At 67.9% G+C, this 11,664-nt stretch overlaps 1 protein-coding gene across 1 annotated transcript; it reads right to left on the bottom strand.

Moving 5' to 3' along the window:
• Positions 1 to 397: 397 nt before the first annotated feature.
• Mxd4 (MAX dimerization protein 4) lies at positions 398 to 11,270 on the bottom strand. Its single transcript, XM_048364368.1, has 6 exons — positions 11,067 to 11,270; positions 10,887 to 10,986; positions 7,894 to 7,923; positions 3,136 to 3,250; positions 2,036 to 2,198; positions 398 to 1,512 (listed from the first exon to the last, which is right to left on the bottom strand). Exons 1-6 carry the CDS (start codon positions 11,128 to 11,130, stop codon positions 1,355 to 1,357), a joined length of 630 nt encoding a protein of 209 aa, XP_048220325.1. The 5' UTR covers positions 11,131 to 11,270; the 3' UTR covers positions 398 to 1,354.
• Positions 11,271 to 11,664: the final 394 nt, after the last annotated feature.

The following is an 11,664-nucleotide window of genomic DNA, read 5'->3' as shown; positions in this document are numbered from 1 at the left end:
GACATGCTGGTGGCGGTGGGCAGGGCCACAGGGGACACAAGGCACACTATGACGAGGTGACAGGGGACGGGTCCCTGAGACACGGGGTCACCCCCACCTCAGCACACAAGGACACAACATCGGCTAGGAAAATAGAGTACAAAAATCTCGTACAGGAAATAAAGGCGACGCACGGCCACACCCGCCGAGAGCCCTGAGAGCCCTCGCTCTCCAACGACGTGGGAAAACCCTCCGCCGCTGAGGCCGCGGCAGAACCGGCACGAGGGCCCGGCGGGCTCCCTGTGGCACCTGGCCGTCCTCCCTCCCTCCCTCCCTCCCACCCACCCTCCCTCCCTCCCTCCCTCCCTCTCTTCCTTCCTTTCTTCCTTCCTCCCTTCCTTCCTTTCTTCCTCCCTCCCTCCTCCCTCCCTCCCTCCTTTCCTTCCTCCCTTCCTTCCTTTTTTCGCTTTTTTTAAGAAAGGGAGCTGAGAGCCTGAGGACAGGGTGCCCAGCGTGCCCAGCCTCTGCCAGGAGAGGAGCCATATTTCCTGTACAGACCCGGCCGGGGCCTCTGGGCCGGGAAGGGTGCGCGGGGCTGGGGGCGGAGGCAGCAGGAAAGGCAGGCAGAGGCTCGGGGCCAGCACTTGGAGGTGGCCCTTGAAGGTCTAACCTCGCAGGGTGTGTGTCTGCTGGTGCCCGTGTGTGTGTGCGTGTGTGCGTGTGTGTGTGCCTGGGAGTGAGCCTGGGGGGTGCATGTGTGTGCCCGATGGTCCTAAACAGAGCAGAAGCGACCCGGCGTGGCCTGGGGCTGCCCGGAGGAGCCCCGGGAACCCAGCCTTGGCTCCTGACACCGGTGGGAAGAAGGTCTCTCTCCACCCACCTGCCCCAGGTGCTCACCCAAATCCCGCCCTTCATGGATCCCTCGGTCCACGCCCCAGGAGCCTGTGCGAACCAAAAGATGGAAATACAGACGGACAGACCGTGGCGCCATCCTTCCTTCCTCAGTCCACTCCTCTCTCCCGGGATCTGGCGTCGGTTGCAAGCTCCCTCGGTGGTCACTAAGCCCCTGACATGGTGCCCACCAGAGTTTGCAGCAATGACATTTAATACTTCTGGAATGATTGGGAATCTGAGAACAGACTGTGTGCGGCTACGCTGGGCTCCGGGGCGTGGGGGCTGGGCTCCGCCTCCCCGTGGGGGGCCCGTGGGGGCCCCGGCGCTGCAGGAAGAGGCTGGCAGTCCAGGCGGCGGCCGGAGCTTCCAGCATGGCACGGCAGCGGGCCCGCGGAGAGGCTGGCGTTGGTCAAGGGAAGGCTGGAGGGCTGACGCGCTTGGCCAGGCGGGGTGGCAGGCCGAGGAGCACAGGACACGGGACCTACAAGAGGCCGGGGCGGCCCGGCCGCGGGCAGGGGCGCCCGTAGCTGCCGTCGCTGCCGCCGCCGCTCTGAAGGCTGTAGTGGTCATCGGTGTCACTGCTGCTGCCAACACTGTCCAGCTCCCCGGGACCAAACTCCATGCCCTCTATGTCCACCTCTGCGGAAGCAACAGAGAACAGGTCACGCGGCATCTCCAAGGCCAGCCCGGCGCCCCCTCCCCAGGCAGGGCTCCCTGCTCCCTCTCACAGAAGTGGACGCTCTGTGGGGGCAGTGGGGGGGGGGTGGCCCTGAGCGAGCAGACGCCAGCCTGGGACTCAGCATGGGGCTCCCCGCCTGCCACCCCGGAGACTCAGCAGGTGCAAGTGGCTGGGCTGACCATGCTGGCCTGGGCAAAGCGGGAGCAACCCGAGAAACACGAAGGAGCAGGGCGGGCACTGCCCTCTCCTGGGGCGATCACAGGGCCCCGCTTCTACACCGGGGCTCTGGGGCGGGGGAGGGGCACGCCCCGCGGCCAAGTCCGCCGGGAGACACGGACCCGCCGCCCCAAGTGGGGCGCTCGGTCAGGGTGGGAGCGACTTGTTCTGGGATCATCCCCACCCATTCCCCGGCCCCCCCCCCCCCGCCTTCCACGGGGAGGTGCAGGGTGCCCGGAAGCCCAAGCAGGCCGCCCCGACGCCCACCTTGCTCCGAGTCGTCGGTGGAGACGGCGGAGCCGGTGCTGTCGGTGCGCACGCGCTCCACGCTCTGCACGGACAGCTGCTCCAGGCGCCGCTTCAGGAAGCGGTGCTCCCGCTGCAGCTGCTCCTTGATGCTCAGGGCCCGCCGGTCCTGCTCCTCCAATTTCTGGGGGCCGGGAGGGGGGCCTGTGAAGCCGGGCCGGCGGGAGGGGTGGCCTCCCGGAGGCCTGCGCGGAGCAGGGCCCTCACCCCTCACCCGGCCCCCAGCTCCACGGCCCCCAGACCCAAGGTGCCGCTCCCCACGCCAGCCCTGCAGTCACGGGGCCTGGCCCTGCGCCCCCCACCTGCTGACCAGCTCCAGGACCCCCAGAGCTGCTGGGCAGCGCCACCTCCCAGAGGCCCGCCCTGCTGCCCCCGGCAGCCCCCCCTGGCCCCCCATGCCCCCGGCAGCCCCCCGCCCCCGCAGCCCTCCCTGCCCCCCATCCCCCCCCCGCCCCCGGCAGCCCCCCCCCGCCCCGGCTCGGCCCTCGCCGGGCCTGTCCCCACGGCATTTGTGCGGGCCCCTCACTGTACACTCCCTTCTGGCCCAAGGAAGACGCTGCTGCTCACAAGGACGCCCAGCCCCGACGGAGCCGCCCCACCGGAGGAGACCGCCTTCAAGGGCTCCCCGACCCCCAAGCCTGCACGTCTGTGTGAAGGCCTCGAGGCAGGCAGGCAGTGCCCCTCGCCACCCAGGCCCACCGCCAGCACCCCAAGAAGCAGCCTCCAACTGCCCCGCACTCCAAGATGGCCACCTCCTTCCCGACGGCGTAGGAAAGCACGGACGATGCCGGGCCCCGCCTGTCCTTCCAGCAGCTCTCCCGGCCCAGCCCGGAACACGGCGCCGCCTTCGCCCCCACCCCTCCCCTAGCCTGGTCTGCCCACGCCGCCGCCTTCCCGTGACCCCTAATAAAACTCAGCAAAGCCAGGGCACCTCCTCGACTCCCACCGGTCCTACTGTCCCCAGAAAAGCTCCTTTGCTAACGCGCGCGCCTCCGCACTCCCCACGCCCCCGGGGCGGGACGGCCAGGCAGGGCGCGGGCACCGCAGGGGCGGCTGCTCACCTTGATGTGCATCTTGGCTCGCTTCAGGAGGCTCAGCGTGGTATGGCGCGTGCTGTCGGGGCCCAAGGGCACCAGTTGCTTGAGCTGCTCCAGGTAGAGCCTGAGTTTGGCTCGTCTGAAAGAGCCAGAGACAGACCATGAGGCCAGGCACAAGAGCCCATGGGTAAGAGCAGAGGGGCGGGCGCGGGCCGGGGGGAGGGCCTGGGGCGGCACGGGGCTCCTGGGCGCCCCTCTCCGGGGCCTCCCGGCCTGGCACGGGCGGCCGGCTGGACGTAGGCGCTCAAAGGGCCCTGCGAAGCCTGCCTGAGAGCCAAGCTGGGCCCAGGGGGCCTGGGGACTCAGACGGCACAAATGTCCCCATGGGCAGCACGCACCCCCATCGCCCTCGACGGGCTGACAGGCACGGGCCCGCCCACGGGGGGGCTGAGGGCGCGCGTCCTGTTCCCTGGGTTTGCTAGGCCTTCGGAAACTGCTTCATGCCACGTCTTGTTCCTGACTCCATATGGATAGAGCCATTGTGGTTTTGTCTCTCCCCCCCCCCCCCCAGCTGGAGCCATTTACTCCGGAGACCTGCTCTCACACCACCATGCCCTTGAAGAATAATGCCCATGGGTGTGGAAGGGGCGGCTACGTTCACGCCCAGGCCCTCTGCTGCCTTGTGACGGCCAGATACCCCTCCCAGGGCTGCGCGCATGCCCGGGTTGGCATGCCCCCAGCAGCCCGCGGAGGCCTGGCCAGCCCCACGTCGCTTCCACGTCCGCCATGCTTTGCTACGCACAGATTCTCGGGTGTGCAGCTTCCAGGCCTAAGGAGAGGACGACTCTGGGGGCTTTGGAAAGCCTGCTGTCCACCCGGCCGGCCACAGCCAGCACCCTTCTCCCTAGCCACGGAGCCTCGGCAAATTCACGGGCTTCTTCAGTCCTGAGGAGACCCAGGAGGGCAGAGGGCAGGAACGGCCACCTCCCGGGACACCGGAGGGGTCACTGGGTGCACAAAGGGGCTTCAGGAGGGCGCTAGCAGCCCCAGTCCACAGCAGAGAGGGAGGCTGCACTGGCTAACGGCACCCCTGGCTGACAACACATCTCACCGGGAGCTGCAGCCCAAGTGCCCTGAGGCCTAGCGGTTCTTCTAGATCAACTTCTAGAACCCAGGTGGGGAGAGGAGTCCCGCTGCAGTGGCCGGGGCCCTGGGCGGGGAGGGTGGTGGAGCCGCGCGTGCTCCAGCCTTGAGGCCATGTGGGGCTCCCTGAGCCCCGCCCCTGCCCACGTGCCCAGAGCCTCGGCCTCCTCTCCTGCAGTGGGGTGGGCAGGCCGCCCCAGGGCTGGAGGCACGGAGCTGAGCACGGCCGCAGATGAGGCTCGGGCGATAGGGGCAGGTGCGGGCAGGTCCCTTCTTCCGGTCCACCCGCTGCGTAACAAACAAGGCCTCCCACCGCCCACCGCTTAATCGCATCAGCTACACGTGACCTGAGCAAGGACCAACTGTCAAGAAAGGAAGTTTCCCCCGCCCACAGGTGCCCACACGGTCATTTGGCAGCATCTCCACTTCCACACCACGAGTGTTAAGTGAAAAGTTGAACCACGTGTGTGACAAGTGACCCAGTTTCGTTTAGGAAAATGAAACAGCAGACGCACACGAGAGACTCCACGGAACACAATGAAGCGCAGGAAGCACGCATCTCCAGGACATGCGGCCACAACGTTTATTTCTTGAGCTTGGTGCTCTCTATTTCCAGGCACTTTCTATGCTAGCCCCTCCCCCACGTTACTAATACAGAGAAAGACACATTGGTACAAGAAAGGAAAAAAAAACACAGCTAAAAGACAAATAACAGTAGAAAGGTATTTGCAATACATATAAAAGACAAACGGTTAGTATTCATATGTTGAGCTCATACACATCAAAAATAGAGTAGTCCCTGAATGTCACAACGAGCAAAGAGCACAAACAGGTGAGCTGCAGAGTGAAGGGCAGATCTAAGATGAAGTTCACTCCATCTTGTAAGTACTCAAGAAAATGGAAATTCCCACGCGCAGATACTCATTTTCTCCTTTGCCCCAGTGAAAAGGCAGAAGGGGTGCCGGGGCGGCGGGTGCTCGCTTGCTTAGCCAGCGTGGGGGCCCGGAAGGGCGCGGGCTTCAGCTCGTAACTGTGGCCAGTGCTTCCTCTGCTCTTAGGACTTGGGTCTTACCACGTCCTCCCAGGCATGCCAAGACGCCCGGTGGGCACTGCCCACCTGCCAGGGCGGCATTAAGACCCGGGGGGTGGGGCAAACCACGGGCAGGGAGGTCGGGGAGGGCGAGGCCGGAGGGCGGCGCGGCAGGACCCCATGGAGGACCGTGAGGGGACGGAGCGATCGAGCCGTTCCCTGGGGCGCAGCGCAGGAAGCACGTGAACAACACCTTAGAAGAGCACGTTTCTCAAGAGACCATACACACGTGACGTTTAAAATCCACCATGTCCACCGGTCTCGGCGGGTGCGTGGCCAAAGCTGCACGCTGCCCGGGTCCCTGGCTTCTTGCCCTGGGCAGCCGCGGTGATGGGCAGGCTGCCTGAGGCCACCGGCTCTGCCCGGGGCTGGCGGGTGCGTGCGTGTGCGTGCGCGTGCGTGTGGTGTGTGCGTGTGCGTGTGTGCTGGGACCGCCTTCATCCTTTCAGCCCCACAGCCACAGAACCCAGGCCACACCGGGCTTCCCGCTGAGCCCCTCCACGAGGCCCTGTCGTGGCCCAGGCCCTTGGCCAACGTCGCAGCTGGCCTCAGCAACCCATGGAGCTTCCAGAACCTTGCATTGTGGAAAGGAACCCACAAGGACGCAGCCCCTGGGAATCCGACACGGACGTGGACTGTGGCCAGCCGCTTGGCACAGCCCTGCCGACCCCCCCACCGCGATCCCCCACTCCTCCTCCGACGCCCCGCGGCCCCCCGGCCCCCGAGGGGCAGAGTTCTAGGTGGCTGGCAGAGCCAGACGTCAGGCCACACCAGGCCAGCGGCCAGCGGGAAGGGGGCAAAAGAAGCCCTGCTGACCCTTCAGCTTTCCAGAATCTTCTATGGGTTGGCAAGCTCATGCGCCCTGTGTGGTTCCACAGGGCTGCCCTGGGCACTTGGGCCAGCCTGGAGGGGCAGCTTAGGGTTCCAGGGTCCGCCTCCCCCGCGGCAAGGGGCCCGGGCACCATGGCCGTGCCTGGGATGGTGGCAGAGGCTACCCTTGAGGATTCGTCCTGCCACTCCGGGGCCAGGAAGAGTGCCCGAGGCCCCTCTGTACACCAGCTAGGGCCAGAGCCTAGGGCTGCGGCCACGAGGACGGCCAGGCCCAGGGCTGGCTGCAGTCGCCGGCCTGGGCAGACCTGCCGGAGCTGCTGTCTGCTGGGGGACTTGGAGGAGGAGGACCAGGGCCAGAGCAGGCCTGAGGCTGGCTGGATACAGCTCACAGAACCGTAAAAGGGGGCGCCACAGGCTCAACCTGGACCCCAGTGGGAGGGTTCCCCTCCCCCTCCCCTGGGAAGGCGGTGTCTAGGGCCTGTGACAGGAGCCTGGCTGGGGGTGGGGGTCCAGCTAGATGCTTCCTTCCCTCCCTCCTGAGGACAGCAGCCCCCAGCACCAGCCTCAGGCCAGCCGGGCCCCGCTGGGCCCCGCGCTTCAGGTTCTCCCAGCCTGTGGCTCGCCCTGCCTTCCCCACAGTCTTCAAAGGGTCTCGTGAGGCCCCGCGTGGGCACAGAGATCAGGGCCGGGATCAAGCAGCAGGTATGGAGGTCGGAGGCCAGGCCTCGTCCTCTGCCCTTGCCGCCTGCCCTTCAGTGCCCCCCATCTGTCCTCCCTGAAGCTTCTAGGACACCTCTCCCGGTGTGCCCGCCCTGGGCCTGGCCCGTCAAGGCTGACTGGGCTCCTCTGGCCTGGGAGCAGAACAGCAGCCCCTATCCCCACGGCCTCCTGGGACCCCCCCCCCAAACACACACATGACGAATGCAGGAAGTGCATCTCCTCGGGGAACACGGTGTTCTGTCCCGCCCAGCCAGAGCCCTGGATCCCGGGGGAGCGGAAGCTGGCGCTGCCAAGGGTTCAGGCACGGGGGAGGGAGAGGGGAGAGCTGGCCAGGCTCCAGATGTTCCCAGCACACCCAGGAGGCTGTCTGGGAGGCAGACCTGCCGGGGCCCATTGCACAGATGTGAGCAGGGGGGCAAGACAGCCATGCCCTGGTAGCCCTCGGGGTTCCCCCTGGTCCTGGCACAGGGCTTCTGTCTACGGGGTGCAAGGCCCCAAAGGCCTCTGCACCCACCTGAGTGGCACTGACCACCACAAGCGCCCTCACCTCCAGAGGGGACCGGGATGGAAGTCTCAGGGGCACCCGCCACCGCACAGACACCTGAGGCTGGGCCCTGCTGGCTGACTTCACCTCTGCGCGGGGCCGTGTGGGGCCAGGCAGGCCTGGGGGGGGCCTGGGGGGGCCTGGGGGGGGTACGAGGCCCCAGTCAGAGCAGCGGGACTCCTACAGGCCTCCCACAGGAGACGCCCACCCCTCATGCTGGGTGCAGAAATGATACTGCAGCACATCTGTCCCTCCTCCAGGGAGCCAGGCCAGACTGCCACCAACAAGGCCCTGGCCTCCAGCAAAGTCCGGCTCAGTGTGAGCACTTACAAGCAGAGCCTGGGCCCGCCCGGGGCCTGCCCCCCCGCGGGCCTCTTCCACAGTGCGGGCACCGCCTGGCATCTCCCTGGAAGCGCACAAGGGAATGGGGCCGGGGGGGGGGGGAGCCACTTACCTGTGCTTTTCTAGTTCGTTGTGTGAAGACCTGTTTGGAGAGACAGAAAGACAGGGCTCACTCTGAGGCCAGACACCAGAGTACAAACCACCCCGTTTTGAGGGAGCCAGGAGCCCCCGGGCAGCGTTTGGAGGTCGGGGCCCGGGGCGGCTGGAGAGCTGGCCACTCGGGCGGGGCACCCACGGGGAGCACCAAGGAGACGGGCGCCAGGGCCACACGGCCCCCTAGTGTGACTGACCAGAGGACACAGGGCCCTTCCAGAGGGGTGGGGAGCCCCGGGAAGGAAGGCTGTCCGCTCAGTGCTCCACACCTGGCGGGGAACGAGCCGCTGCCTCCTCTGCTTCCCTCTCCCCAAGGCCAGCGGGTCCGTGGCAGGCTGAGCGGGGCACGGAGGGGCCAGCACCGTGTCCTGAGCAGACAGGGCCATGCGGTCCCCCCGTGGCCACCGTCGGGTCACGCGCCTCGGCGATGGCGGACTCGGTGGGTCCCATGAGGATGGGCCCAGGACAAAGCCGTCCTAGCCGGGTGGGCTCCGGGGGCGTGGGGGTTCTCAGCTACGAAGGCTTCCTGGATCCGCGGGTCCGGGGGGAGGGTGTGGGGCAGCCGCAGCTGGGCCTCTCAGGGAGCACCCCCCCATGTCCTGCCCATTCAGACCGGGGCACCAAGTCCTGAGTACCACGGGGGCCCCCCAGTGTTCACGTCCCTTGCCCTCCCGGCCTGGGAAAGGCTGCTGCACACAGGTTCCAAGCCCTGCTCTCTCCAGGCTCCCCTGCGTCCTGGGCGTCCACTGGCCTCTGCCCTCTCCCCAGCGCGCTCTCGCTTCAGCAAGTCAGAGCTGGCATCTCCCATCTCCACCCCCGGGCCCCAGCACCTGCCCACCCTGCCTGCCTCCACCCCGGGCCCCAGCACCTGCCCACCCTGCCTGCCTCCACCCCGGGCCCCAGCACCTGCCCACCCTGCCTGCCTCCACCCCGCCTGCCTCCACCCCGCCACGGCCACCTGGGGCGGCAGGCCTCTCCCCTTTCCTCCCTGAGCCTGCCAGGTCCTGTGCCTTCCAGGGCCCTCGAGGACCTCCTGGTCACATGGGCTGGGCAAGGAGTCCTGGAAACCTCTGCCAGGGCCGACTGAAGCCAGAAGGGGCACTGATGAGGCTCCTCCCTGGCCATCAGGGGGCCGTCCCTCAGTCCAGACCTCAGCCCGGCCGTGGGGGTCAGGAGGTCTGCTGGCTCACAAGGCAGGCTGAGGTCAGCAGGTGCCCTTCAGTGTAGACAGGCCCACCCATCTGCCCTGTCAGAGGACAGCGCCGGACTCCATACACCCTGGAGGCAGAGCAACCTCCTCCGAAGCCCAGGGCAGCTTCTCCCTACGCTCCTCCTGCCTGCAGATCTCCAAAGGGATCTGCTGCCCCACCAGTCCCAGGAGCACCTATCCCTCGGAAGACGTGGCACCCAGGCTGCTCTGGGTGGCGCCAAGGGTTGTCCTGTGAGGCAGGCATTCTTCCACTTGCCTTCTCAGAGAACCTGGTGCCAGCCCCCTCCTTCCAAGCCATCCCTCCACAGAACTTGGAACAACCACTGAGCTGCTGACATCCTACCCCAGCGATGCCTTCCTGGCCTGCCACCCACCTCCTGCTCTGGTTTTCCATGCCCAATCTTGTCCCCTGCCTTGGCAGAACGTAAGAGCTGTACAGGTAAGGGGCTACCCCTGCCACACTGGCTTCTCTGGGCCGGCTGGAGACGAGCCTTGCGGGTGGTAACCAACAAGGAAAAGGGTTCAGCCATTTCTGTTTGTCTCAGGCCCTGGGGAAGTTGTAAATGCCCAGAAGGGCTGCAAGAAAGGTACACTGAGGCTGAGGGGCCCTCTCTGCACCCTTGCCCAGTGCTGCCAGGTGCTGCCATCGCAGCAGAAGGTGAAGAGCTCCCAGGAAGAGGGTGTGAGAGGCAAGTGGCCCTCCGCAAGTAACTCAGTCTTTCTATGCTTTTGGTTCGGGTAGGCTGCAAGATGGAGACAGAAACGACACTGCCTTCACAGGACTGGGGTGAGGAGAACGTGGAGGATGAGAGCCGAAGCCATGGTTTTGGCCAGCCGGGGCCTCGCCATGCCAGAGGCCTCCTCATCCTGGCATCTGGTACAGGCGGAAGCGGAGACGGTGATGTCCCCAGCGGGGGACCAGAGTCTGGGACTCAGGCAGCTAGAGACGCAAGGAACCCTTCGCCAGGCCCAGGACGCCACAAAGATGGGTCCCGGTGCCAGTCCCTCTGTTTCCCAGGAACATGCAAGCCACAGGAATGAGCCGCACCCTCTGCCAAGGGGCCCGGAAGCCCCCTGCCAGGGCAGCTCCCGGGGACCTGGGTGGCTGGGCCCGGTGGGTCCTTGGGGAGCTCCACATGGGCCCAGATCCCCTCAGCAGCCAGCAAGGGGGGCGCCCGTGGGAGCCCACGCCCGAGTGGGCCTCTCCCTGCCAGGGTCAGCACGCAGCCTGGGTCGGGGCTTCCGCGGTTAAGCACCAGGCCGAGGGCCCCGAGGACTGTCCCCCTAAAGAAGGCGACCCCGCACGGGCGGGCGGCTGGGGCGTCGCGCTGGGCACCGCAGGGGGTCCCCGACCACCCTCGAGAGACCGGGGTGCCGCGCCGGGGAGCGAGGCCCGGCTTGGAGACCCGGGGGCGACGCGCCCCCCCCCCCCGCCCCGCGGCGGGGCGCAGGGGCAGCGGCCGGGGCCGGCCGACCCCTCCCCTCGGGCCGGAGGGGCCCCGAGGGCTGGCGGAGGGCGCGGGCGGCGGTGGGCGCTGTACGCGTGGCACTGTTTACGGCGGCGGGAGGCGCGGCCGCGGGAAGATGGCGACGCGCGGGCGGGGCGGGCGGGGCCGGCGCCTCCTCCAGGCCGGCCGCCGGGGCGCGCGGGGCCGCGCCGGGGACCCGAGGCGGCCGGGGACGCCCGGGGGGGGCGGAGGCGTGGGGGGTCGACGGGGCGGCGCGCGGGGGGGGGGCGGTACCTGTTGTTTGGGGCCTTGCGCACCAGGCCGGCGGCCTTTGTTTTCTTCCTGGAGAAGTCGCCGTCGAAGGGCAGCACCGAGGCGTAGCCGTGCTCGGCTTCTGCGGACAGACGGCGCGGTCAGCGGCCCCCCGCGCCCGCCCGCCGCCCGCCCACCCGGGCACAAAGGGGCGCGGGCTACCTCGATCCCTGCGCTCCAGGTACTCGGCCGCCTCCAGCAGCAGCAGCAGGGAGTTGAGCTCCATCCTGCCGCCCGCGCCCGGGACGGCGGCGGCCGCTGCCCGGCGCGCTCCGGACGGCTCCGCTCGCCGCCCGCCCCGAGCCCGGCGGCACCCTCGCCCGACTCGCCGACTCCGGCGCTCGGCCGCCACCCTCCGCCTCGGGCCCTCAAATTGACACATAAGGGGGAGCGGCGGGCGGGGCGGCCAATGGGCTCGGGCGCTGCGGCCCCGGGGGCGGGCGCTGCGCCGGGCCCCGGCCAATGGGGCCGGGCCGAGCGCCTCGGGCTGGGCCGAGAATGTTGACAGATGCGAGGCGAGGCCGGGATAGGCCGGCCGCGCTAGTAACAATTTAGAAGCCCAAGCTTAGCAACAGCACGTGGTGGCCCGGCCCCCGCGCGCGCTGACTGGCGGCCCACGTGCATGTTAAGTAGGTGCCGCGCGCTGATTGGCCCAGAGCGTCCTATGTAAATCGAAACCGCGGACCAATGGCCGCGGGCCGGGCGCGCGGCCAATGAGGGCCGTGGAGGCCGGACGCGTTGCCGAGAGGAAGCGGCGCGC

Source organism: Perognathus longimembris, chromosome 16, assembly GCF_023159225.1.
Source record: "Perognathus longimembris pacificus isolate PPM17 chromosome 16, ASM2315922v1, whole genome shotgun sequence".
NCBI lineage: Eukaryota > Metazoa > Chordata > Mammalia > Rodentia > Heteromyidae > Perognathus > Perognathus longimembris.
The sequence above is the reverse complement of the archived record's forward strand: the minus strand, read 5'-3'. Positions and strand labels throughout refer to the sequence as shown.